At 41.5% G+C, this 25855-nt stretch overlaps 5 protein-coding genes across 5 annotated transcripts in view; 2 read left to right on the forward strand and 3 right to left on the reverse strand.

Moving 5' to 3' along the window:
- Positions 1 to 1439: 1439 nt before the first annotated feature.
- On the reverse strand, positions 1440 to 2761 carry LOC117579311 (protein terminus). Its single transcript, XM_034265122.1, has one exon. It carries the CDS (start codon positions 2686 to 2688, stop codon positions 1540 to 1542), a length of 1149 nt encoding a protein of 382 aa, XP_034121013.1. The 5' UTR covers positions 2689 to 2761; the 3' UTR covers positions 1440 to 1539.
- A 1831-nt stretch (positions 2762 to 4592) lies between these two features.
- Positions 4593 to 5707, forward strand: LOC117579314 (mediator of RNA polymerase II transcription subunit 11). The gene is made up of 3 exons (XM_034265128.1): positions 4593 to 4749; positions 4806 to 5559; positions 5623 to 5707. Exons 1-2 carry the CDS (start codon positions 4677 to 4679, stop codon positions 5255 to 5257), a joined length of 525 nt encoding a protein of 174 aa, XP_034121019.1. The 5' UTR covers positions 4593 to 4676; the 3' UTR covers positions 5258 to 5559; positions 5623 to 5707.
- LOC117579310 (nuclear fragile X mental retardation-interacting protein 1) lies at positions 5379 to 7682 on the reverse strand. Its single transcript, XM_034265121.1, has 3 exons — positions 7446 to 7682; positions 7110 to 7390; positions 5379 to 7052 (listed from the first exon to the last, which is right to left on the reverse strand). The coding sequence occupies exons 1-3, from the start codon at positions 7632 to 7634 to the stop codon at positions 6131 to 6133; spliced, it is 1392 nt and encodes a 463-aa protein (XP_034121012.1). The 5' UTR covers positions 7635 to 7682; the 3' UTR covers positions 5379 to 6130.
- Positions 7683 to 8277: 595 nt separating this feature from the next.
- On the forward strand, positions 8278 to 9888 carry LOC117579312 (ubiquitin-like-conjugating enzyme ATG3). The gene is made up of 4 exons (XM_034265124.1): positions 8278 to 8442; positions 8718 to 8853; positions 8919 to 9109; positions 9166 to 9888. The coding sequence occupies exons 1-4, from the start codon at positions 8371 to 8373 to the stop codon at positions 9754 to 9756; spliced, it is 990 nt and encodes a 329-aa protein (XP_034121015.1). The 5' UTR covers positions 8278 to 8370; the 3' UTR covers positions 9757 to 9888.
- Positions 9889 to 11162: 1274 nt separating this feature from the next.
- LOC117579307 (nuclear hormone receptor FTZ-F1) overlaps positions 11163 to 25855 on the reverse strand; it is a 49195-nt gene continuing 34502 nt past the window's right edge. The window contains exons 3-10 of the mRNA XM_034265116.1: positions 22759 to 23280; positions 15120 to 15334; positions 14687 to 15063; positions 14224 to 14280; positions 13931 to 14129; positions 12990 to 13248; positions 12826 to 12926; positions 11163 to 12759 (exon numbers count right to left, since the gene is read on the reverse strand). Of these exons, the coding sequence (XP_034121007.1) occupies positions 12610 to 12759; positions 12826 to 12926; positions 12990 to 13248; positions 13931 to 14129; positions 14224 to 14280; positions 14687 to 15063; positions 15120 to 15334; positions 22759 to 23280 (1880 nt within the window). The 3' untranslated portion in view covers positions 11163 to 12609. The remainder of the gene's footprint in view (positions 12760 to 12825; positions 12927 to 12989; positions 13249 to 13930; positions 14130 to 14223; positions 14281 to 14686; positions 15064 to 15119; positions 15335 to 22758; positions 23281 to 25855) is intronic.

Raw genomic sequence — 25855 nt, forward strand, 5'->3', positions numbered from 1 at the left:
AAATGTGGACCCAAAGGCTCCCACCTCCGACGCTCCCACGGCAACATGACCACCCATCTAAAAGCCGTACATCTGAGACGGATGTAGAACCTTGGATCATATCCATATCCTGGAGAAGTTTTTTGTATATGAAGTTTGACAGGCTTTACGCTGAAATCTGAGTCTAGTCAGGTTCAAATCTAGCCAGGTTGAATTTACTACATTATTTAATGCTATCTTAACCTGCTTCCGAGCATTAACCGAGCATTTAAATGCATTTAAGTATTTTTGAAACTGTGTTATTAATTAATGTGCCGGCTAGCATTACCAGCATTGTGTCTGATTTTCACCCTTTTTTGGGGGCATAAGTGGGTGGTAAAAAAGTTTGAAGTACACTTGTAAAATTGTGATTTCACAGCAATCTCGACAAAAACTGTGCTTTCATAGTCTCTGATATCCAAGCGCTCATCAAGACGGACTCGGCTATTGATGCTGATCAAGAATATATATGTATACTTGTTGGGGTCCGGACAAATACAATACAACCTATTTACTCTTCGAGAACTGGGTATAATGATGCGTGTGCAGACATATGTATGTACATCCTACAAATTACCTTTCCAAATCTGCAACACAGAATGAGGCATATGTGTTTTAGAGGTATATTAAGAGATACAGAGTTTATAGAGGTTTATATGAAACCAACTGTGCCACAGCCTAGAAACATTTAATTATAATGATGTACAAAGTGAGTTTAAAGTGCTCAGATGCTCAAAATTGTCTTGCGACAGAAAGTGCTACATATTTCGCTCTGTGCCCAGTATGGCCAAATTGCAAAAAAGTGCATGATCTCTGGGTACACTGTTTTTGTGTTTGTTTACAAAATGAAACAGGCAGGAGGAGTGTGTTATTTCAGAGTGGATATCGAGCTTGGAGGACAACAATGCATGGAGAGAGCACAGCATTATTGAATAAGTCCGTTCCGGTCGAACAAAAAACAGGGTTAATTTCTAATCGATTGGTAAAATCTGCACTGATTTTGTCGCAAGAAACTTTTTGTGCATCTGAGTACTGGGATGAACGAAAAGAACAAAAAGTGGATGAACGTTGTGAAATGCTGCTGAAGTAGCAGTGCTTTTTTAAATGCACTTGAAACATTGTGTATCATTGTTTCTTTACTCCTTATGGAGAATTCTCTCTGAGAACTCAGGCACTCAATGGGGGCGGACAGAAGGACAGACAAACAGAGAGACAGCTATTGATGTTGAACAAATTATTCACGTAATGAGGTCGGAAATGATTCCTTCTGTGGCTTCGTTACGCACAGCCCTTAGACCACAAATCCTTAACTCTTTGATTCCCGGGTATAAAAAGCAGACACAACACAGAATGGAGAGAGCAAATGGTGATATGTTTCATAATTATGTGTATTTATAAGCAGAAATTATAAAAATGGCCTTAAAAGCGATAATTCAATGGCTGTAAATCCTCTTTAAGGACATGCACGTGCCACTGCTGGTTGCTCAATTGTATATTCCAACTTTGTCGTAGTCCCTGTTGTCAATTTATTTTTTCAGTTTTCTTGGTGCCCAAACCAAACCAGTCGTGCTTGAAGTAGCCTTTCGGTAGCGGCAAGCAATTGTGGTGCAGTTCTATGGCGTCTTCTTCAATGTGCCACACCATGAAGCCGCGTCCACAATCGATTCGTTTATGCAATGCGAACTGAACGCGATCGCCGAAACGCGACTTGCATTTTCGGCATTCGAACACTCGATCCTGTCCATCAGCACGAAGGAACTTGCGTACGTTCCTTATTTCCTGTAGGCCCTGGAAATTACCCGCTATATCGGAGTGTATGAGGAATGTAGGTGTGTTGTCGACATCATCATGGCGGAGTAGATAGGGAACTGCGTAGAGTTCTTTGGTGCTGGCACAGACGCGGAAGCAATAAAAATTCGCTTGCACAGCATCCGGCAAGAGCCCAACATTGAATTTATGACTGGGACTCTGACAGATCTGGGCTAGGACTGTATCTATGTGTGCCCGATTATCGGTTCCAGTATCACAGTTCTTTACACGATACTGGAGAGGCAGCCTAGCGGTGGATCGCCACTGAACCGCTGCAGGACTAACATGACGTTTCACCGTCACTTTCATTCGTTTAATGTCGCAAGCCTCCAGGGGAACGCGCTGCTGCAGCAGTACATAATTGCTTATCTTCTCCAGCAACATGGAAAAGAGCATATCCACAGATTCCACAATGTCTAGGTGGTGTTCGACGCTCATCGCACTACTCTCGTAATACATTCTCTCCTTTTTCACGTTCACATAAAATCCAATGGTGACCTCCAACTTGTCGGCCCCAAAGCTAAGAAATCGCAGCAGTTGGGGCACTGCCTCCATTCCAGCCTCTAATAGGAAGTCATTCGTTCTGCCAGAGACGCTCCCATTGCATAGCATAAACGCTTCTATTCGCTCCGTCTCGATTCGCTTCAATAGCAGTCTTTCGACGAAACTCATTTTGATTTGGTGGCTCGTTCCGGCACCATAGTCATTATTCCAGTGCTGGCTGTAGGGCTCTCTGGTCTCCACACAACTCTTACAGGTGGGACAATCCGTTTGTAAATCGTTGATAAATCTTTGATGGTGGAAGACGCGTGAATCGCCAATTGTCTCGAAGATGAAGCGGGAGTAAGTTCGTCGCAGCATGGTTAGGATTTTACTGATGCTATGTTTAACTTCTTAAGGATTTATATATGTATGCTCTTAAGAAGTGAATCAGGCGGACTACTAAACGACATCTGCCAGCTGTGAATTGGTACTTAAATATGTGGATGGACAGGTATGGAACACCAAAAAGGGTACATCATAAAAAATCTTCATCTGAGGATCTCTAAACAGTCCTTGGGAACCAGGTGCATGTACCAATAGGGGCTAGCATGGCTATAAGTACCGACCGCTCTACACAATATTACCTACTTTGTCTCCTTAAAATGGTTGTACCTGTGCTCCGTGTGTACCGGAGTACCGGTTTCTCCGAACGGTGACCAAGAGGATTATCAAAAATACCTATACTTAAGCCCAGTACTCAGATGCGGAATTTTCTTGCGACACAATCAGGGATGATTGACGTATTAATGCAGTCGAACGAAAAATGATTATATGGATATTATAATTTATTAATCTTCGGTACTACGGGTACTTCGGACCCTTGTTTATTGCATTTCTGTCCCGCCGGAACGAACTTATTCGATAATGCTGTGCTCTCTGCATGCTTTGTTGTCCTCCAAGCTCGATATCCACTCTTGAATAACGCACTCCTCCTGCCTTCATACAAAATTTGAATTTTTAACGGATTACATTGTAAAAACCCTAGTACTCAGATAAAAAAAAAGGGGCCGCTAAAAAAATCAGGGATGATATTGGTATGGAACCGATAAGAAATTGTTGTGCGCACAAATTACTTTCTAGCAGATCGACAAAAAAACAGGCCGAAATAATCTAGAAAATCAGACGATAGTATTTTGTGGTATAAATATTATTTGTGTGGTATTCGTTGGTATGTTGCTAGCAGCTCGAAAAATAAAGATATATTTTAATTTCCGAGAGGAATCATAGTCATAGTATAGTCTCAATCAAATGGAGGCAGCAATGCCACTGAAGTTGAAAGATAAATGACCACCGTGTTTCTAAACGAGCTTCAGGCCATCAAACGGCAAAAGAGGAAACAAGTATTATGGATTAATGAGATTATATTGAATTTATTTACATTTCTAATTTGTTAAACTTATTTGAACGCCAGTATCTTCATGTTGCCAAGACACAGACCCGGCTGGGCTGTTAACAAAATGTTTTAAGTTGTTTTCCTTTTGGGACCAAGTACTGCTCCTCAGGGTCGTGCCAGGGGGCGAAGGCGGCGATTTGGACTCAAAACTATCCAATTTTGAATAGGTGCTTGGAGGCGCCGTTTTACAACTTTGCAACGTCCGCAAATATTCCTTGGAACGGCTTTGCTGCTCCACCAATCAAAGAAGTCTGCAGATGTTATTCCCAGCCATATGCAAATTCTCTGTCATATTTTTCAATCTGCGGAATATGCAAAGGGTATCATTTCATGGGTTTCCATAAATGTACACATATTTATATGATTTATAATACTGTATAGACAACGGCCGTCCTGGTTTCTTTCCTGCAGATACGTGTTTAATCAATGTTGTCAGCGCTTATTTCGTTGATTGTCCTCCTCCTCAGAGCATGCAAGAGGCGCCAATTACAAAAAAGCAATCTGCTGCATGCATCCATTTTGCATTAATTGTTTTAAAACCTTTTATTCAATATTCACACATTTTCAAAAAGGTAAACAAAACAACACAGCTGCCTGAGAAGTGTAACCGTACGGAATGCGGTTTTCACCTCTGGTCTCACTCTGCTGCTAGCAAAATATATTGCACATTTTGCCAGCAAGTTTTTTTTCGATTTGAGTACTAGACTTAAGCAAACAATAATCAGTGTACCCAGAGATCATGCACTTTTCGCACTTTTGCGCAGCTGAGTACTGGTCTTAAGCTTAGAAACTTACTTTTGCTCTCAATAGTGGAATGATGGGTTTTCAGCCCTAGTCGATGGCTATCGACTATATCGATTGTAGTCCACCTCTATTGTGAGTTGTAGACAAATTTTGTTGACAAAAAACCGCCATGAATCCATTGGATAAAATACATGCTCTAGACGAGATAGAGAAAGAAATCATTCTCTGCATGCAGAGTGCGGGTAAATAGCCAGCCGGCGGCTATAAGTATACCCAGCTTATCATCATGTCTTTGCAGGGCAAGCTCTGCAGGAACTTGGCAAAGAGAAGTCGTCGCAAAAGAATGCCGAAACGCAGTCGCAGCAATTTCTCAAGAGTTTGTCCAGTGTCGAATCGAAACTTTCGGAACAAATAAACTACCTTACACAAGTGTCCACCGGACAGCCTCACGAGGGCTCTGGCTACGCTTCAGCCAAGGTGCTTCAAATGGCCTGGCACCGCATCCAGCACGCCCGTTCGCGAGTCCGTGAGCTGGAGGAGACGAAGGCCAAGCATTCGCACGCCGCAAGGCAACAGCAGAAGCGGCAGCAAGAACATGCCGCCGCCCAGCAGCAACAGCAGCAGGCTGCAGCAGCCGTTGCCCAGCAGCAGCAACAACAGCAACAGGCAGGTGGCGGAGTGGGTGTCTCATCGGGTGGCGACTCTAGTGGAGTTGGTGGCGATGCATCGGCTGGAATGTCCACTAACTGAACATACATGAACAATTCTAGGATAAAGTGGGAATGCAAGTACTCCAAGGCTAGTTGGGAGGACCAGAAACCAGATCGGGCATTTCTCTGATTTCACTCATAAGGAGTATAATTATATTAAGTAAGTGTGTTACACACACATCAACTCTGAGCATTTTATTGAATACAATTTAGAAATTAGAAAAATGTGTAAATGCTGCTGCGCGTGTCCGCTTTCAGTTTCAATGAAGAAGTTCGCCATATGGAATGTGATTTTTGGCCTACTCTCGATAAACTGGTCATATAGAATAATGTCGACGTCAGGTAAATATTGGTAATGCAGACATACCCAACCCGACTTGAATAATCTTGGGCATGCTTCCAAAGGCGAACATTTTTTTAAGGCTGGATGTGTGCACATGGTTGGCTCGGTTTTGCTGATCATTTCGGGAATATTGATCCGCGTTGGCATTTTAAAAGTGAGAATTGAACTTTCACTACCGACAATGGTAGCTTAATTACATTTAAAGATATGTACCCTCAGGAAAGGAAGGCTATTTACTGTGTTGGGCTCGGCTTGACCAATTTTGGCCCAATTGTCATGAGCTACTTTATGTTTCCGATTGGTAAGTTTGTTACCTTGCCACCAAATGGGTTTCCTTCTGCATTAATATGGCTTTTAGTTATACAGATGGTATTTCTCATAAAGGGCATTGCCTTTTACAAGAAATGGAATGAAGAATTTTTATAATGTTAGAAAGCCAACCTCACGGAAAGAAATGTTTCCAGCGTGATATTTTGTTGTTATATTCTACTAGATAGTCCAAAACAAAGAAACTTAAACTCGATGCCCTCTGCTTAACAAAAGCACTTGTAGGCAGAATAAGAATAATAATTACATCTGACTAGGCAAAGTTATTCCCCTTTCTGTATCCTCACTGGTGCTTGCTCCGATGCCAAAGAATTGGTTCTCGCACACATAGCGTACGCACTGCAGCAGGACATTGCGCTCATGCCGAATATCGGAGGCCAACAACTTGGAGAGCATTGTGTTAGGTTTTGTAGTTTTACGAGCTCGCTTGTAGTTGAGGCCAGAAATACGCTTCTGTGCCTTCGCAGCCGTTGGTTTTGGGGAGGGTCGAGGTTTCGGTGTTATGAATTCAGTTTGGTGTATAGCCGTCTCGGTTATTGATTCGATTACACGTTGAATGGGCGCTTCATCGGGTGCGTCATCAGAAGAGCAGTCATTTTCCTTGATCAGATCCTCAAAACTCATGGGAAACTCCTCGACAGTTTCTAATGAGTTCATTTGGACAACTGTATTTGGGACTAACGGATCATCCCTTGAAATTTCATTCTTCACAGTGCTGCACTCTGTCTCCCGTTGGGGACTTCTCTGCCCCTGCCATTGCTTGTTTTCCTCAGACTCAATCTCGCTGTCTTCACTACCCGAGCCATACATTCCCAAGAGGCCACAAAGAGCATTTTCACTCTTCTTTCCGTTGACTTTGGAATGCTCGTAGTTCACCATCTGTCCCGTTCCACGAAACATGGGCACGCCAGTTCCACTTATATAGGAAGTGTCCTCTTCTAAGGCATCTGCATTCTGACGAATGCTTTCTTCAACATTCTTCTGGCTCTTGCCTTTAGCCTTTTTGCTAGACCTGGGTCGCTTTTCTTGAGAGTTGTTGGGTCGCGTGCGCTGTCGATCTTCGCGTCTGCCAAATCGAGATTTTGAAGCCTCCAAGCGCTCTCCACGTTTCAGTCGTTGTTCCTTGGCCCGCTTGGCCAGCTCCACATTCGCAGCCGTGGGAAATCTGTAAACGTCGAGTTAGTTTCTTTCCCATAAAAATCAAGATTTATCAAGCACTTACTTTTTTCTGCGCTCTGCCTTCCAGGCAGCTGTGTCTTCCGGGGTCCATAACTTTTTCACTTTCTGATACACCCCAGTTATGTGGTTAGCTTCAATATGATGCTCCACGATGTTGTGCAGGGCGGCAAAGTCGCAACCTTCTGCAGGACATGTCTCATGCTGCTCCAAGTGTCTCCTCATGTCCTGAGCGTTTGCCAATTCCATGCCACAGTTGTGGCAGTGCTCGGGGCGAGGCGGGGACTTGTAAACTGGTGGAGCTTGTGGCAAGGGAGTAATCGTGCTCTAAATTGGATTCAAATATTATTCTCCATGATCTGAAAACAGCATTATATCGAACCTGCTCCAAATATTTGGCTGGAACTGTGCTGCCTCGTGCGCCGTACATCGGCGGGGGCTGCTTGGCGCGTGGCAGCAGTGTCATCCCACTGGGCGTCAAGTAGTGCATCGTTGTCCTGTTTGCTTCATTTTTAGCCGTTGCGAATTTAGGAGACGGCAGAACGAATCTTGGCGAGACTTTTTCATCCATTTTTGAGCGTGGAGTACTGTGAGTGTGTCCGCGGACTTACCGCCTGCCCCTCAGAAATCTACCAGAATATACTTTTTTATCTTCAAAAAATATTGAGGAAAATCATATAATATTTCTAATTTAGGCGCGATCACCAGGATAACTTGATCACCGATCCGTGGTCAATTTCCTGTGATTTTCCTGTTGAACGCACTTGATCAGCGTTTTTTATTCGAGTATTTATGCAAGACAAATTACACTACTCGACAAAATCGAACTTTTTTCCGTTTCGAACCAAACCGACTTTTTCTGATAGACTGAGAGATTTAAAATTGTTTAAAGAATTATGGTTTTTTTCTAGGTCCGATTGACGTAACATTCCATTCCCACCCACGGAACCTGTAATGCAATTTTTTTGGTTCAATTTATTCGCTTTAACCTAATTTTGCAATCAATCGGATAAAGAAAAGTCATGAAAATCAGCCAACCTTGTGGAGATTCGGTTGATAAATCGAATAAAATTATTCAAATAAGGCTCCTCACTAGCTCGTAATATTAAACAGTAGATTAAAGATTATTTAAGATTTACGGTATATTTACAGTATATTTTGAAAATAAAAAGGTTTACTTCGGTATATTTCCGAGGGTCTGTAGGTATCGATAATTCCGATACACTGCACGTCACACTACATTTTTGTTAATGTTTTAATTGTTTATAAATTAGTGAACAAAGAAAATACTCATCCAGCCCAGGAGAATGCAAAGCGTCCTCAACACCGTGAAGGGCACAGCCCTAAACGTGGCCGAATATTTAACGCCAGTGCTAAAGGTATTGTTGCTTTTCTATTTGTTGTTACGCTGCAACGGAGAATGGAATCTCTGATGGATCAAAAATCGGTTGCGAATCATAAACATACGAATAGATATGGAATAGCATACTGGACAACATAGGGGGTTTTGTCTTCATTATTGATTGCCCCTTTCCAGCCATCCCCATTTGTAAGAATCGACTGGCGTCCAACTGGCAACGCATACATACATACATATGTACTTCCATCAATTAAACACGCCCCCACTATTCCCATTAATTTCAATTAATTACAGGAGTCAAAATTTCGCGAAACTGGCGTTCTAACGCCCGAGGAGTTTGTGGCAGCGGGCGATCACCTGGTCCACCATTGCCCCACCTGGCAGTGGGCTGCTGGGGATGAGACGAAAACCAAACCTTACTTACCGAAGGGTGAGTAATGCGAATCGTCGATAATAACTGATCCGATTTATAAATTAAGCCAACTACGCCCGCAGATAAGCAATTCCTGATAACTCGTAACGTGCCATGCTATCGACGATGCAAGCAAATGGAATATGTGGGCGAGGAGACGCTTGTGGAGGAAGAGTCCGGGGACGGTGGCTGGGTGGAGACACACCAGCTAAACGATGACGGCACCACGCAGCTAGAGGAGAAAATTTGCGAACTGACAATGGACGAGACGAAGGTGAGTGCCAGCGATTCTTTTCTGAAGAGGCCTCTAAGCCACAGTCGTTCCTGTAGGATGAGATGCATACTCCAGATAGCGACAAGTCGGCCCCAGGCGATGCTGTTGATGGCGAGGATGAGGACGATGACGAGGCTATTGACATGGATGCCTTCGAGGAGAGCGGCATGCTGGACCTAGTGGACCCAGCCGTAGCAACCACTACACGAAAGCTTGAAGTGGAGGCAAAAGCCAGTCCAGCCGTTGCTGCCGCCACGACAGAGGCCTTTGGTGATTCTGTCCTCCACACGCGTACCTATGATCTTCACATCAGCTACGACAAATACTATCAGACGCCACGTCTCTGGGTCGTGGGCTATGACGAGCAGCGCAAGCCGCTCACCGTGGAGCAAATGTACGAGGACGTCTCGCAGGATCATGCGAAAAAGACTGTCACTATGGAATCGCATCCGCATTTGCCGGGGCCTAATATGGCCTCTGTGCACCCATGCCGCCACGCCGACATCATGAAGAAGATTATCCAGACAGTCGAGGAGGGCGGGGGTCAGCTGGGCGTGCATTTATACTTGATTATATTTCTGAAGTTCGTTCAGACCGTAATACCCACCATCGAATACGACTTTACGCAAAACTTTAACATGTCCTAAGACCTGCAGGAGGCATCTGCTATTGGGGCAGCAAATGTAGAACCTAGAAATACGCAACATTGAAAATCAACGAAGGAGTAGATGGTCGAATAAAGCTTTGTGCAAACACAACCACAACTATATGATATTCAATATTTGGACTTATTAATCGACACAAATAGGCCATCACTTTATAATTAGTTTTTATTACACTTTGCTCTTGTTGTTGGTTGGTTGGTTTGTTGCTTGGTTGCATGTTTGAAGCATCTCTGAGATGAAATTGTATGTTAACACAATAATAAAGCATATTAAATAAGTAAATTCATTAAATATGCAAGTAGTTTTAGGTAGTTTGTTTCTGGTTAAATAATTTCCATTGTTCTTGTTTAGTTTTTGAACAATTTTTCGAACTTAAAATATCTCTGTGTGTGTATGTGTGTGTGTTGCTTGACTTTATATTAATCTTAAATTTATATATATGTATAACTGTTAAATCCTTCATTTTTTTGTTAATTTTTCTTGGGTTTTTTGTAGATATATGTATGTATATGTGTGTACATACATGTATAGATTTCCTTAACAGTTAAAATCACTTTTCATTTGCAATAACAGGTTCACATCGTAATCAATTTTACAATAAACATACCAAACGCCATACAATTCTAAATATGTCTGAATCGATCCGTTCGCTCTTCATCGTCCACTAAGGTGTGGTGTGTTTTTTCAACTACTCTAGACATTACGTTAGACGTTAACAATTTTGTCCGTGTACCTTTATTCCTTTACATACATATCTGTAACGGCTGCATTATCCTATGCCTAACCTGACATATTCTGCCATTTTGCATTGCCAGCTTTTACAGTGTTTACCCACATTTTTTTTATTTTAGTTTTCCTTTTTTACATTTTATAATACATACAGTAGTTAAACATACCAGCTTAAACCTAAATACATATTATATACATATATACCCAGACAGGCCTATGTACTGTGTAGATGACGTCGTCTCTGCTCTGTTCTTTTCTCCACGGACTATAATGTAACAACATACATAACAATCATAAAATTTATCTCAACATCAGCCTTCTCCTGATTTGTTCTACATCTTTAACGATTTTTTGAAATTACCTTTTTTACTTGTGTATTTAAATACATAAATAAATGAAGATAGAATATGCTGCAATTGAATTCGAAGTTTGAGTGTCTGTGTGTTGTTTAATAATATTTTTCTCTTTACCGCATTTTGAATTTAAAAACTGTTTAATGTTATAAGGTACGTTTTGTATAAGCGCAATGCCTGGAAAACAATTGGGGCAATGTTTTGGGACGAATGTGAAAGGATCCAAGGGGCTAAACAATCTAAAAGTATATACAAAAATGTTTACAAAAATATATGTTGTGTGTTTAAATTTAAATGAAATAATCGTTACTTAATATTCGATTTAAGAGCGGTTTCAATCAAAATGTTATCTTTAAAAACATTTTATTTGGATTTATATTTCGATTTATGTGTGATTCGATTTTGGTTTCGCCTCATTGCCCCAACTCTTGGATAAGCATATCTTCCATTGATTTGTAAAATGTTGTTTAACTTTTGTGTACTTTATTTTTACCATTTTTTCCGTTTTTTGTTGAAACTAATTTAGCATTTGTTTTCTTGATTTGCACAAAATATATTATAATTATTATAGTTACAAGCTTTACACTGAAATAATGGAGTTACACTTTCTCTAAAATTTACAAACTGTTGAAACTTGCAGCTAACTTTAAATATTTTGTAGGTGTGTGGTGTGGGTGTGTTTTGTGTTGCATATTTACTACATAGTTTTAAACATGATGGTTTTTATCATTTATATAATTTCTTGCTCATCCTCGTTCTATATCTTCGTTTTGTAGGTAGTTGTTTGCATTGGTTTCTTAGATCTAAGTGGAGTTACGTTACATTTATCGTATAGTATTGTACATATACATACACCTCTACAGTATGCTGTGTTTTATGAACACCTAAATTTGCTTTGCTTTCGAATTTCTTTGTATGGATTTCCCTTTAGATTAGACGCAAATACTATGCAAGACACTTGGCGCAAAAGTTACAGGATTCAAAATACAGGTGCAAACGAAAAGGGAAACGATAACAGTTTTTATAGAAACTTAACTAAAAACCGAAATAGTTGTAAAAGTTACACGATTAAAAAGTGGGACACGACGCTTAAAAGTTACGCCAATTTACATACAAGTGTATATATTTATATATGTACATGTTCTTACATGTATGTATATAGATATATATTGGTATGTATGTATATATATGTATATATATTTAGATAGGTGTGTATAAAAATAAAATTTGTTATGATTCTCTTGCTTTTGCTTTTGTTTTTGTTTTTGTTTTCGTTAATTCCTAAAGAAGTTGGATTTATTTTCCTCTTCCTCTGTTGCTCTATAGATCCATACATAAATCGTATAGTGTTTCTTCATTAGAGGGACTTAAAATAAAACACGCATTAATTTAAGACAAATTAATTAATTAGTTAAACGTAAACGTAATCTAGACCTAGCCATAAACATAATAATAATTAACATTGAATCAACAAATGTGTATGTGTGGTGTGTGTATTGGTGTGATTGATAGTTGGTGGTAGTAGTGATGATGCATTCTCCATATAGTACACTCTACATGGAATTCTCGTTCTCTCCTCTCTCCTCCTGCTGCTCCGCATACGCATAGCATTCGAAATTTCTACATTGAGGGGTCTCGCCTCTGCTCTGCCTCTGCCTCTGCCTCTGCCTCTGGGTGTTGCATCCCATTTTCCTGCCTTGTTATTTACATTTCATAAATGATTTAAGTATTCCATATAGTGCTCCACGTGGCCCTACACCTTCCGCTTGGCGTGCAGCATCTCCATGAGCAGAGTCTGGGTGGGTGCATTGCCATCACAGTGTTTGGAGTAGAGGTGCTCCTCGCCGCGTGCGGCCATGGCATGGATTTCCGGTAAGATGTTCACTAGCCTACTGAATTTGTCCTGCAAGATAATAATTGTCCAAGATATTAGAACTCTTCAAGCCGTAGCGATATGTTAAGCACTTACATTGACTGAAGGATAACAGGTGAGGGTGTAGTCCAGAAGGGCTGCCTGCACATTATCATGTCCCTCTGACACGGTCTTTCTGTTCACAATGCCTCGTACAGCTGTTTAGGATTTACAATATGTTTAAATACTTCCCGGCACTTTAAAAACTAATGCCAACTTACTTGGATTCAAAAGTATAAGGAATTTCATGCAGACATAGTCGCCCATGTCGAATTTCAGGTCCTGCAGCTTATTCTGCAGCTCGTTGAAATAGTCGGACAATTGCGGCACGCCCAACAGCCCCAGACTGAGTAGATTGAAGACTTGTCCATTGTTCAGCTGCGTCTCATCGGGCAGCCCGTTGTGGATGCGATGGTGCAGGTGGTCGAGGACCAGCATGTCCGACCAGGAGTGTTGCAGCAGCTTCATTTGATCATCGACCTGCCAATCAGCCAATCATTGGAAAAAAAAATGTTATACATTGTAGTATTTTATATTATATTATCAACCATTCCAGTTAAGTACATTTTTCCATAGATACGTTTTTGTTTAATATGGTATGAAGATATGGTAAGGCCTAGATTTGGATGTTTTGTGATTACAACATGCTCTCGTGAGTCGCTCTCTGGCTTCGCGCTCTCTCGCGCTCTCTCTTTCTCTCTCTCTCTCTCTCTCTCTCTCTATCTCTCTCTGACTATGGCTGTGGTATGGGTGAGAGCACATCGTCAGTTGCCGCTCAGTTGCGTCATTTGTGAGTGAGAGACGCTGCTTGCTGGCTCCCTGGCGGACTAGCAGACGGACTGGTTCAGCTTTGGTAGCTAAGTAGGTCAGACACCAAATGAAATCGAAATTCAATGCAGATTTGATGCGGCGCGGTCGTCGCGCTGCCTATGAGACTGACGCTGCCGCGTGCTGGCGGTTTACATAACATGCCGCAGACTTGGCCCCTAGCTTGATAACTGGTTTTCACGTTTGTGGCTTTAAACAGTGTTGGGGCTCAGGATCTGTCTGTCTGCCCTGTTGCTGGGGATGTTACTGCTGTTACTGCTGATTTAGGATTTATGTTTGAATTCGATGGTGGTGGTCGTGGTAGAATAACGGGACAGCGGGCGTGGTACCATACCTTCAGGTCCTTAAAGAAGACCGTGTTCCGTGCCCAGTCCACTTGCGAGAACAGATTCTGATCGAGCACCTTGCACATCAGCTCAAAGAGATCCACCTCCACCTGGTTGTAGGTCTGCTTCTGCAGCAGCGCGAAAAGCTGCGTCTGCCATTCCCGATCGTCAATCGATTGCACAAATTCTCGTATCATCGGGGAGACTCTGCAATAAGTATTTGGTCATTATAGCCATAGCCGACTATACCACCGACTATGCCCGGTACGCAAGACATGAAAAAAAATAACTAAACACTCACCTCAGTGGCTCGATAAGCGCATCGGCTGTGCTCGATGGATGAGTGCCGGAATCGAAGCTTTTTGTTTTTTTTAGAAAAAAGAAACATTAACAATTATAAGCAATATTGTCTAGTTTTCGTTGTAGCAGATAAGTTCAGCAGTGTAGACAGGGACAGACTTAGGTAAATCAGAGGATCCTTCATAATGGAAACTAATTCAATAACTGAAACTGGAGCAATTATTTGGATTTTAGCAGATTCTTTCCAAAGTGCTTTCGGAGCACGCCCACGCCTAAGAAATATACCCATTGATAACCCCCATTCAAAAATAATAAGGCTGGCCCTATCTACACTTGCCACATGCTGAGATGGCAACCTTTTGCCAAAAATAATTGTCATAGAGAGGGTTTTCATGGTTGGTCTGTTTCCCGTTAGGTTTTGCTCTTTTCTGTGGTTCTGTTCTGCTTGTTCTTGGGGTAAGTACCACAGTTTCGAGTCGGCCGAGTTCTGCAGAGATCCTATTCCAGCTTCGTGGCAGCTGCCGTTGCCGCTGCCGTTGCGATGCAGGCCGTCGGTGGAACTGTTATTGCCGCCGCCACCCGCATTGTTGCCTCCACCGCCTCCTCCGCCGGCGCCACCTGCACCGTTGCCTGTGCTGCTGCCGGTGTTGTTGTTGCCTGTGCTGCTGCCGTTGCTGCTATTGCCATTTCCAACGGAGCTGGGGCCGTTCAGACCGCCACTGCCCCCGTTTCCGGCATTAAGGGGCGTGGATATCACTCCGCCCGTGCTGGCATTCACCTGGCCCAGAGCAATGGCAATGGGGCTGGGCGACGAGTCTGGCGATTGCGTGAGTGAGGATACCTGTTGAGAAAATGCCGCATATTATCTTCAGTATCCTTGCGAGGGGCTTGCCTTACCTGAGGTATTTGGATTTCCTGCTTAATGTTCATATTTGGATATGCTTGGTAGCCCGGCGAGATCGGCGTCGGCTTGATGTCCGGCCCCATCGAGTTGCGCAGAGCCTGTAGGGCGATCTGCCGTTGTCGCATGACCTGCAGCTTCCGCGCCCGATCTCGCTTGTACATGGGTCCGAACTTGTTCCTGCCACCCCGCATCCGATCCGCTCGTACAGCTGCAAGCGAGAGACCAGAATGATTGATGGCTTGTCAAAATAAAAGGGGCCTTTTATTTAGAAATTTAGAAAGAACCATCTTATATCCTTAAAGATGGTTGCACAAAGGAATCAATAAATAAAATAGCAGCACAACAAAATTACATAAATGCGGAAAATTTTAGATAGGGATTTCCTCCATGGCAGAGCCTCAATACTTTAGAACGACATCATTCAGGTTATAATAACTGTTTTCAGCATCTTTTTATTTATTTTACGAGAGCAAAAAAAACACATTCATTTTTTTATATTTCTCATTATGAATCCCAACAGAAGCCCAACTCTTGACAAAAGCCACGCATGGAAAGCACCCACACACACACATACATACATACATACACAAGTACGCACATTAAAAGAGAAAAAGAAAATAAAAGCAAAACCCACATACATACATATTACATATGTACATTGCGCATACGCCGCATTGTACAACGATATCAAAACAAAAACTATATTATAGCCAAACAGTAATGTTAAAAAAAATAGCCACGGAACGTTATTAGGTATAACGATAAATATTCTCTGTAATCATGAGAAATACTTATATTTTATTACAGTATTGATATTATGGTAATTTTAAATTCAGAACAAAATGGTTCAACGCTTAATTCAAAAGTACTAAAACAAGTTGTTTCTTTAGACAAGAAAAGAAAGCCATCGAAATTCAATTAAGTTGGGTGCAGGATCGCTTCGAAACAGAACCTCCCTCTGCAGTAATTTTCAAACTAATTTGAAGACCCAATGAAGAAGACCTATTATTTTGCGCACAAGAGTGTGTGTAAGCACACACTAAATGAAACGCAATAAAAATGCGCTTCTTATGGCGCAGCGAAAAAAGGCGAGCAGAACGTGTGGTGAGGGTGGAAGGGGTGAGAGTATTAGGTGAAGTAAGTAGGGTGTGAGAGAGAAAGGTTGGTGGATTCCAAGGGTTGGGAGGAGGGTTGAGGCATAAGCCAAAAACAGATTCTAGGCATACATACATACACACATACATCGTCCGTCCACCCTCTAGCACGATGATTAGAATATGCAATTGTTAGGGAGTGGGATGCCACGCCATCGGTTCCAGTGGGCTTTCGCGTACTGCAGGGCAGAACTGACGATGATACCATATGTGGGTGGCGATGGGTGTTAGCAGGTGGCGGTGACCGCCATGAAATATGCATTTCCAACGTGGGTACATATGTATGTACGTGCATGTCTATCTGTGTCGCTGAACAAGTAACTGTAATTTAGGTCAAGCGTATTGTTTACAAATAATCAACACACACACTGGCACACATTCTTCAGCACGTGCATCTGTGTGTGAGCAAACTCGCTCGCGCTCTCTATGGCCGCCCTGCGCTCTCTGTTACACTCTCTTTGCGATTATGCTTTCGTCTTTCGGCCTGGCAACGCGAAAGAGCTTTCTATTACGACGCAACACACATAAACAAAAAGCGAGAGAGAGAGAGAGAGAGACATGGAACCACATAGCATTCATTCCCCTCGGCATTAGACAACTTTGTCGAGTGGAGTAGGTCAAGGACAGTGTGTGTGAAAACTGGGACAACACGGGCATTGTTGTTGCCGCCTTGCCTGCCAACTCTCCCAAAAAGAAATGTTACTCTCACTCATATCTGTATCTTGCACGCTCTCGCTCTCGCTCTCTCTCTCTTTCTCTTTCTGTCCGGGAGTGTATTTGTGGGGGACTTACGACAAAAGTTGTTATGCTTTTTTCCGGCTTAAGGTTTCAAAGTGCTCATGTTAGGGTAAGGCTATGGGTTTTTTTTTAAGCTTTTGGATGTATTTAAAAATGTTATGTTTAAGAAAGCCAATCGTTTATTATCGATTATGAACTTGTGATAGATTAAACTGTACAAATATAAAAGTATTTTAGTACACGTATTAAGTACACATTTTGTCACCTAACTAACACCTAACTTTTATTTGTTCAAAGGCCTTTTACTCTTACATAATTTCATGTCTTTGCTGTTGAGATTTTTTTTTCTTTCAACTTTGTGTTTTATTTAGATTTTCACCTTTTTTATTGCATCTGTGTCTGTGTAAGTCTTTGTGTGGGGTTAAGTGGTTCAATTTGTCAAAAACAAAATGTTTGTTGTTGAAAGTTTGTTTTCTGGCTCTTCTCTTCACTTCTCGTTTCCTTTCCTTACTTTTTTTATTTTCCCACACTATTTGGAAAGGGAAATCAATAAATGGCCGTGTCACTGGCTATACTTGTGGGTGTTTCGGGCTGTGTTATTTTTAAAGCGATTTTGGTAACAATTTTGGGTCAATGGTGCGTATGAGTAACTTTCTTGACTTCAAACATTGGGTCGGGCCAAGCAAGCGGATGTTGGACTAGGGCTTCATGGAAATTACATGAAATATTTGTATTGTTAAATGGTTTTAAATTTATATATGCATGTATGTACATATGTATGTATGTACATACATTTCTTTAGGTTATCACTGCCTCATTAATAATTTCTCAGATTGTTTTAATTAATTTTTCACAACATTTGAAACACACTCTTTAATGGTGAAAATAGGTTTATTGATTTTAGACAAAAATAACAAAATATTACGTATAAGTTCTGCTTATTGGAAATTGGAATGGCAAAGAAATGTAATATGCACACATATGTATGTACATACATATGGTTTATAAATGTATGAAGCGTTAACCCTTCCTTTCGAATTAACATAATATTGAAATAATGAATATGATTGACTTTGTCATCCAAGCCTCAGAGACTATTTATTTTTACCAGTTCAATTTCTGATAATTTTTGTATTAGAATATGAATGGTAACAGTGTGGTGCTATTCTTCGGTTATACACCAAATCTTGCACACCCTTTTGACATATGTACATTTGTTTCGAAATATTTAACTTTTGACTATAACTTCTTTTGAAAAGCACATGTGCATACGAACATATGTACATATGTATTAACATATGTACAACATGGATCTACCTATAATTTGTCTTGTACTTACAACCTGTAAAAATGTTGTCTCGTTAAGGAACAGGTGCTATTATCAAGTCTCGTAATTTTCAAAGGTTTTTTTTTTAAATTCCCCTGAAACACAAATCCGCGTTTTTACGCTATAGTCCCGTCCATGTGAGTCATATGTTTGATCCGAGCTCCACTTCGAGGAGACCCTCTCGAATTGGGAGCCCAAAAAAGCTGCTAAAAAGTGCCGCAATTATAACAAACGAACTACAATCAAAATCTTGACTCAGAGAGAGTGAGGGAGAGCAAGAGATAAGGGAGACACAGAGGGAAGAAGAGCACTGCTGCTGCTGCTGCTGCTGACGAAAGAGATTTCAAAAGCGGCTGAGCAACAGCACAGCAATAGCAAAACACAAAACGGAAGGACGGTACGAAACGGAACGAAAACGAGTCGAAAATGTACATACGTAATAATTCAGAGAGCATTACAAATAAAAGCAACGACACACACACAAACACCTTCAAATTGCGCTCTCTACATGTTGCATTGATTACACATACAAAGGCACTCAGACGCAGAGAGCGAAACACACAGTAGAGGACGGCTGAGAGCTAAACACTCATTTTGCCATATCACGTGCACTCACACCATCGCACAACGGAATCTAGGTCATGAGCGCAAGAGATGGCACTATGGGCCAAGTACACGAAAGCGGAAATGAGATGGCAATACATTGATATACGTATTGCACACACTTTAGTGTCGTAGTCGCTGTCGCTGCCAACACTGGCGTCGCTGCTTGGCTGACTCAAGTGGCCGCAGCAGAGCAGCAATGGAAGAGACGGAGACGAAGAGGCAGCGGCAGAGACTGCGTTAGCACGCCGCTTGTGTGTAGAGTGTGCAAATCGAAAAGGAAAAACAAAATACGATCGAAAAAAATGAATCTGGTTGGAATAGCCGTAAATCTGATGGAAATTGGTAGGTGTGGGTTTCGTCTGGTCTGTCAGTCGACAACACAAAAAAATAACAAAAGCGGAAACTTCTGAAGCATATGGGGAATTCTAGTTCGTAAAAAGTAAAAAAACTCGTACTACTGTAATGGAATAGATAATATCATTTTACTGAATATCAAAATACTGAGTCAATCAGTACATTCTCAAAATAAAAACTTAAGGAATACTTCTTTCATTTACAATGTAAATTGTTCATCAACAAATGGGGACGAATACTTCGAATATTCATATTCATCAATGTGTTTAACAATTTCGCCCCTTCTTAACATCTCCAAATTGCTTTTTTGGCTTTGTATTAGGATCCAAAACAGATACAGTTAGTTATTTCTTACGAGTACATGACTACTTTTTACGAATCAAATCGATGAAGAGGTTAAGATATATCTACATACATATATATATTTTTTTTTAAATCGGAGCAACGCTTATATTGAAAAGCAAACAATTTTTGAGCCATCATTTTCACACTTTTTCCCACTTTGCATAATAATTTTCAAACTTTGTTTGAACCGCCACGCCATGGCAGGCCACATCCTCCGCCCCTCCCCTCGTTCACACACAAGCATGTGCCATGTGGCAGCGAGGCAAGTGAGCGTTGCAAATGATGGAAATATGAAAAAAAAAGAAAAAAAACGAGGAGGAAAAACGAACAAATTGAGCGCGCTCATTTGAATCCAAATCGACAAAGCAGTCACTGAAAGTGTGCTGGTGTGGTATGGGCAGGGGATAGAGGGAGGAACGATTACAAAATGCAAACAATTTTTTTAAAAGAGAGCAACACACACATGCACACCCAGCTGAGAGTGCCAGCGAGCCAGAGAGCATCAAGTCGGGTTTTTGGTGCCATGCGGCCGCAATATTTTGCTTTTGTTTGGGGCTTTTTGGCTTTGCTTTGCCAGTTGCTCTTTCTTTTTCTGCCGCTCTTCCCCTCTCTCAGACAAGTCTTTTTCTGCTGCTGAGCGCGGTTTACACAGATAGCAGCGCACACAGCAACAGAAACAGAAGCGGCTGCGGCTGCGGCGCCAGCTTCAGCGTCAGCCTCTCGTTTTGTGGGTGAGTGCAAGCGGGGGCGTGGAATTCTTTTAAGGCCGCCGGTGCATGCTGCACTGGCACTGGCACTTGGCCACAGAGACGGGGTATGAGGGCTATACATACATATGTACATACACAAATACAGAAATGTGTAATCACATATGTGTAGTCACATATGTATGTATATGTGTATGCCTTATATAGCTCTCTATATATTATATATTCATATGTGTTTAAATACATACGCACGCACATATGTAAGTATGGTCATGTACCATATTCATAGCACATACTTGTTTGTGAGTCGCCCCCTCGACTTTTACGACACCAAAAGAAACAAAAATAAAAGCGGTCTTTTTTTACACACTTTATAGGGTAGAGGGACGGTAGGAGGCGGAAGGTTCTCAAGTTTTCATTTCAGCACAGAAAATAAAGGATTCCATTAGCTGTAGGTGTGCATATTTAATCACGATCCGATTCGATATACTCTTATCAAAGATCCTTTGGAAAATCTTCGATTTTTGTAGGGATTCCCTCAACTATTTGCAGGGTTAACTGTTCTTTACTCGTTACTCTTGCTGTTGTTACTCGTTACTGTTACGCATCTTTGTAGATGCGATTTGGTAATGTTAACTTTGTTACGCTAACAAAGAAAAAACGTTCAAAGGAAAAGTTACTGCGAGAATAAAAAACCTGTCCCCAAAGTTAATTTGAATTTGCATCGAAGGATATTAACAGTTCAAAGGGAAAAGGGAATATGCCTTATTTACCAGTAATAATTTTCCGATTGTCAGGAAATGTATGGTATTGTAGGATTAAGCAGGTGTCTGCCTTTAAAAGATCCGAACTCTTTTTCCTATATGTACATATGTATACATATGCATGCATATATGTATGTACTATAGAAACAAACGTCTAAACTAGAACAAGTACAAAGACAATCACGTCGCATGCCGAAAGGTGTGAACAGAGAGATAGAGAAAGCCCAAAGAACATCAACCAATCGACAACCAGGAAATGGACTGCGGACTGTGACTGAAACAGGGACCAGGGACCGAGGAGCCAACAAAAATAATTATAGGCACAGCAACACTTGGGATAGGTCCAGGAGACGACCACACAGAAATTCTCGTATGCATAGCCTTCCACGTGTATTGTATTACAGAAACATATACATAATCATTGTTTAATAACTCATTTTAGTGAAGCAGCCTTGGATATATTCCTTTGAGGTAGACACAGGAGAAAGAGAACAAGAAGAGCATTTCCCCAAAGGATTTGGATTTCAATGTTAGTTGCCCCCTTTGCTGCGGCTGCTGCTGCAGCTGCTGCTGTTGCTGCGCATTTATAAATAATAAGGAAGGAATATCGATTTAATTTCTGTCCAACTGCAGAGGCGCATAGCGAGAGGGCCCAAGCGAATGCCAAAAACTGCAAGACATGGACTCGCGAGGCTTGTGTACATCCTTATAATATATGCATGTCCTATATCCAATATCGTATGGCGTGTATCGTGTATCGTGCATTGTGTGTGTGGCATGAGGAAACGGGGTCATGGTTGGGGGCTGCCAATTGACGGTTCGGCATTCGGCAAAATATTGAATAGTTGCAGGACATATTTAAGGAAAGACTAAGACTAAGACCACTAAAGAATTGATGATTAATATTATATATACGCAATGTGCGTTTCTACAATATTCCACATAGGCTCTGAGAATGAGGCTATGTACAACATATGTACATATGTATATGTATGTATGTATATATAAAATATTCTTTACAATGAATCAATGGTATTCCTAGAAAATTCCTTCCACTGCCAAAACATTACTAGACTTTCTTTCTGACGGAAATCAGAAGACCGAAGGCATTGCCAAAAAGAAGAGTGGTGAAATAATTCCATTTTCATGAATAAACCACCTGCTTTAGGCTCTGATTTCATCGTGAAAAATTTAGTGCAGCTGTAAAACAGCTTTTTTAGGATTGCTCGTACATTCTGTAAGAATCTGTATTACATGGATAACAATGAATTCGATTAATTTATACTGGTGTGTAACATCTCCTAAGAAAATATTTAATTACACAATTCTCAGGAGTTTTAAAAATCCGATTGCCATGACACACAAGCGCTGGTGAGCGAGGATCAGTGAGCAATACGTGATTGTAGCCCATGAAACTAGCCAGAAGAATAAATATATAGATGTATAGACTAGATATGAATATATCGCGACAGCTATTAGAAAATCCAGACGCCTAAAAGCTAATTTGGAAAGTGTCCTTAAGGGACATTCTGATCTTAGGGAAATGATCATGAATCAACCAACTTTTGTTCGTTCTTTACAAGCATCTTTAACTCGAGAAATAAGATATATCATAGTTAAAATCTGTTCAGACTCACCCTCCAGCTTCATCCCCACCTCCAGGCACTTTTGGAAACGGCAGTAGGGACACCGCTTGCGCTGCGTCTTGTCGATGTGGCACGACCGCTCCGCCACGCAGGTGTAGACCTTCTTGTTCTGGACAGTCCGCTTGAAGAAGCCCTTGCAAGACTCGCAGGTGAGCAGGCCGTAGTGGTAGCCACTGACCTTGTCGCCGCATACGGGACACAGCTCTTCGAAGAGATGCTTGAAGTCGATCACTTCCCCGCCGTGTCCCGGTGTGGCGCTCGTACCGCCCATTGCATTGCCCGGGCCGGAACCGCCTCCGCCACCGTTGGGGCCGCTGGCAGTGCCAACGGATCCGCCGGCGGAGGACATGTGGGCGGCATTGGTGTTGCCGCTGGAGCTGGCCGCTTGGGGCAGCAGCATGTAGCCGGAGCTGCTGCCCGAGCTGCCGTTGAGGATGTTGCTGCCAGCTCCGCCACCGCCTCCGCCCCCACCGCCACTCTGCTGTGAGTGGGAGGAGGTGGTGTCCTGGTAGCCTGTCGGAAATATATACTGTGAATCGAAGTTGTATATATACGAATAGGACGAGGAGTTGAATTGGTTGGGGTTGTTGGCAATATTCTGTTGCTGCTGCTGCTGTTGGTAGTGTCCCTGCTGGTCGGGCTGCTGCTGCTGCTGCTGGTGGTGCGTGCTGTGCTGCTGTTGTTGGCTGCCACTAACAGTGCCTCCTGCTCCAACTGCACCACCCGCTAGCTGTAGCGTATACGCGTTATATTCATGTTCGAATTTGGAAAGACCATTTCCGTCATTATCGTTGTTGTTGTTGTTGTTGCTGCCACCGCTGCTGTTGTTGTTGTTGTTGTTGTTGTTGTTGTTAGGGCCCGTTTGGGACTGCTGATTGGCGGCCAGAGCCGGACTCGAGGGCTGCTGCTGCTGCTGCTCGAGTTGCATGCTGAACGGCGATATATTCAGCGACGATATGAACTGTACGGTCGCCTGTTGTTGATCCATTTCTAATAACATTTCATGTAAGTTTTTTCGATCAAAATTTCAAGGGAAATTTCTTTTGTTTCTTCTGCTTTGAATGGATTTCTGGACGGTTCTTCGCTTTTTCCACTCTTTATATTTATACGGGGTTTTACAGAATAAAGTTTTATGGTTTAATAGGTTGAAATATTTTATACTTGATAGTAAAATAGGTTTTTCTTCTTGTAATTGTTGTGGTTTTCATACGGTGGTCTGGTTTTCGCACTCACTTTATGCTCATTTTTTACATGCAACATTTTTAAGGCCAACTGAATTTGATTTGAAATTTACTTATAAATTTGTGTGAAATTGTTTATTCGTGCGACATTTAACGATTGTGGTATTGTTGCTAAAATGTATCATAATCTCTTGACATCATTTTGTCTATAATTTCATATGAGTTTTATTTATCTTTTATAAGAAACGTATTTTACAAACAATTTTTTAGTTTTAATTTAATAGTTGTTATATAAATTTTAAATTTAATTATCGCAAATGTATTTTAAAAACAATTTCTTGTTTAATTTGAATTTCTTTAGAAGAAATGTATTTTTTATGGAATTTTGTGTTGGTTCTTTAGAAGAAGTTTTTTTAATTTTTCATTTTTTTTTTAATGTTATTTTATTATTTTAACACGTTTTTTTCTTTATAAGAAAAGGATTTAACAATCTTTCAAAGTGATTTATGCTTCATTTTTGTTTGAACAATTAATTCTTTAGAAGAAATGTTTGTGTTGTGAATTGTTTTAATTGTATTTACAGTTATGGTTGTTGAGGTTAACTTTTTAGATTAATATTTTGCAGGTACGTTGACGAGGTGAGTGAGATAGATAGATATATATTTATATACGAAATATATACGTAGACAGCAAAAGGATGATTTTTGTTTATAGATTTATCCGATAGAGGTAGGGCTTTATATATGCATCTATAGATAGCTATGTATGTATATCTCTTGCTTGATTGTGTGCGTTGGATTTTGAAACTTGGTATTTATTTAACACTTTTGGCTTTTGTGGTGTAATTCTTGGAATTTTATTCACACTTTTTTAAGGAGGTCTCGATCTCCTCTGCTTTTCTTCCCCCTGGGACTTGAATGTGGGTCACCCACTCGCGATATTTATTGCACTTTTTTGTGTTGTTTAAACATTTGGCAGCATTGCATTTGCATCGCCTCCCCTCGCTTTTTATACGCGTCGCGACACACACTCAGATAAGTATCGTACACACACAAACAGGCACACACACGCACACACACTCACACAACGCAGCAAGAGAACATAATCCTGGGGCTGTTCTGCTGGGGTGCAAGGAGGTGCTGGCGGGAGTGCTGCTGCTGCAGTCGGCGGGGTGCAAGGAGCAGGCAAATGCAATTCTGTAACAGATTTGATGACTATACTTTTTATATTTTATATTTGATATTTTTTGTTTATATTGATAAATTTTTGGCGCTTTTACTGCTGCTGCTGCTGCTGTGGTTGCTGTTGCTGTTGCTGTTGATGCTGCTATTTGGGTCACACACACGCGCGTATTTTTTTGTTAATAATATTTCGTTGTATATATGTATGCCACATGCATTTGTGTATATATAGTAGGGTATATATATATGGATGTGTGTATGTTGCCAGGCGAAAAACACGACCAACATCAACCACGTATCTCGATTGAATAAACCCAAGCCCAGCGTCGAGGATACCGCAATACACTAGAGCCCGCTGCCGCTGCCGCTGTCGTCGTCGCTGCTATCCGCTGCTGCGCTCGCTGTTAGCTTCTCGCAGTGATGATTCGTTTCTCTGTCACTGCCTCTGCAGGCGTCGCTGCCCAGCCTGCTCGTTCACTCTCGCTCTCTGCTCAAGTTTTCGGTTATTACGTATACGACCCACCCGACTCTCTCGCCCGTTCGTTTTTGCTGCAAGCAGTTTCACTTTCAATAGCGTTGCGCTTGCCTGCTCTCTCACTCTCTGGCTGTGGACTCTCTCTGTCCCATTCTCTCTCTTTATCTCTTCTGCTGTGGCGGCGACTGCGCTGCCTGGCATGACTTAATGCCCCCCTTTTGGGAGCTTTGTATTTGTTGCTGTTGGCACCG

This window comes from Drosophila guanche, unplaced genomic scaffold (assembly GCF_900245975.1).
Source record: "Drosophila guanche unplaced genomic scaffold, DGUA_6, whole genome shotgun sequence".
Taxonomy (NCBI): domain Eukaryota; kingdom Metazoa; phylum Arthropoda; class Insecta; order Diptera; family Drosophilidae; genus Drosophila; species Drosophila guanche.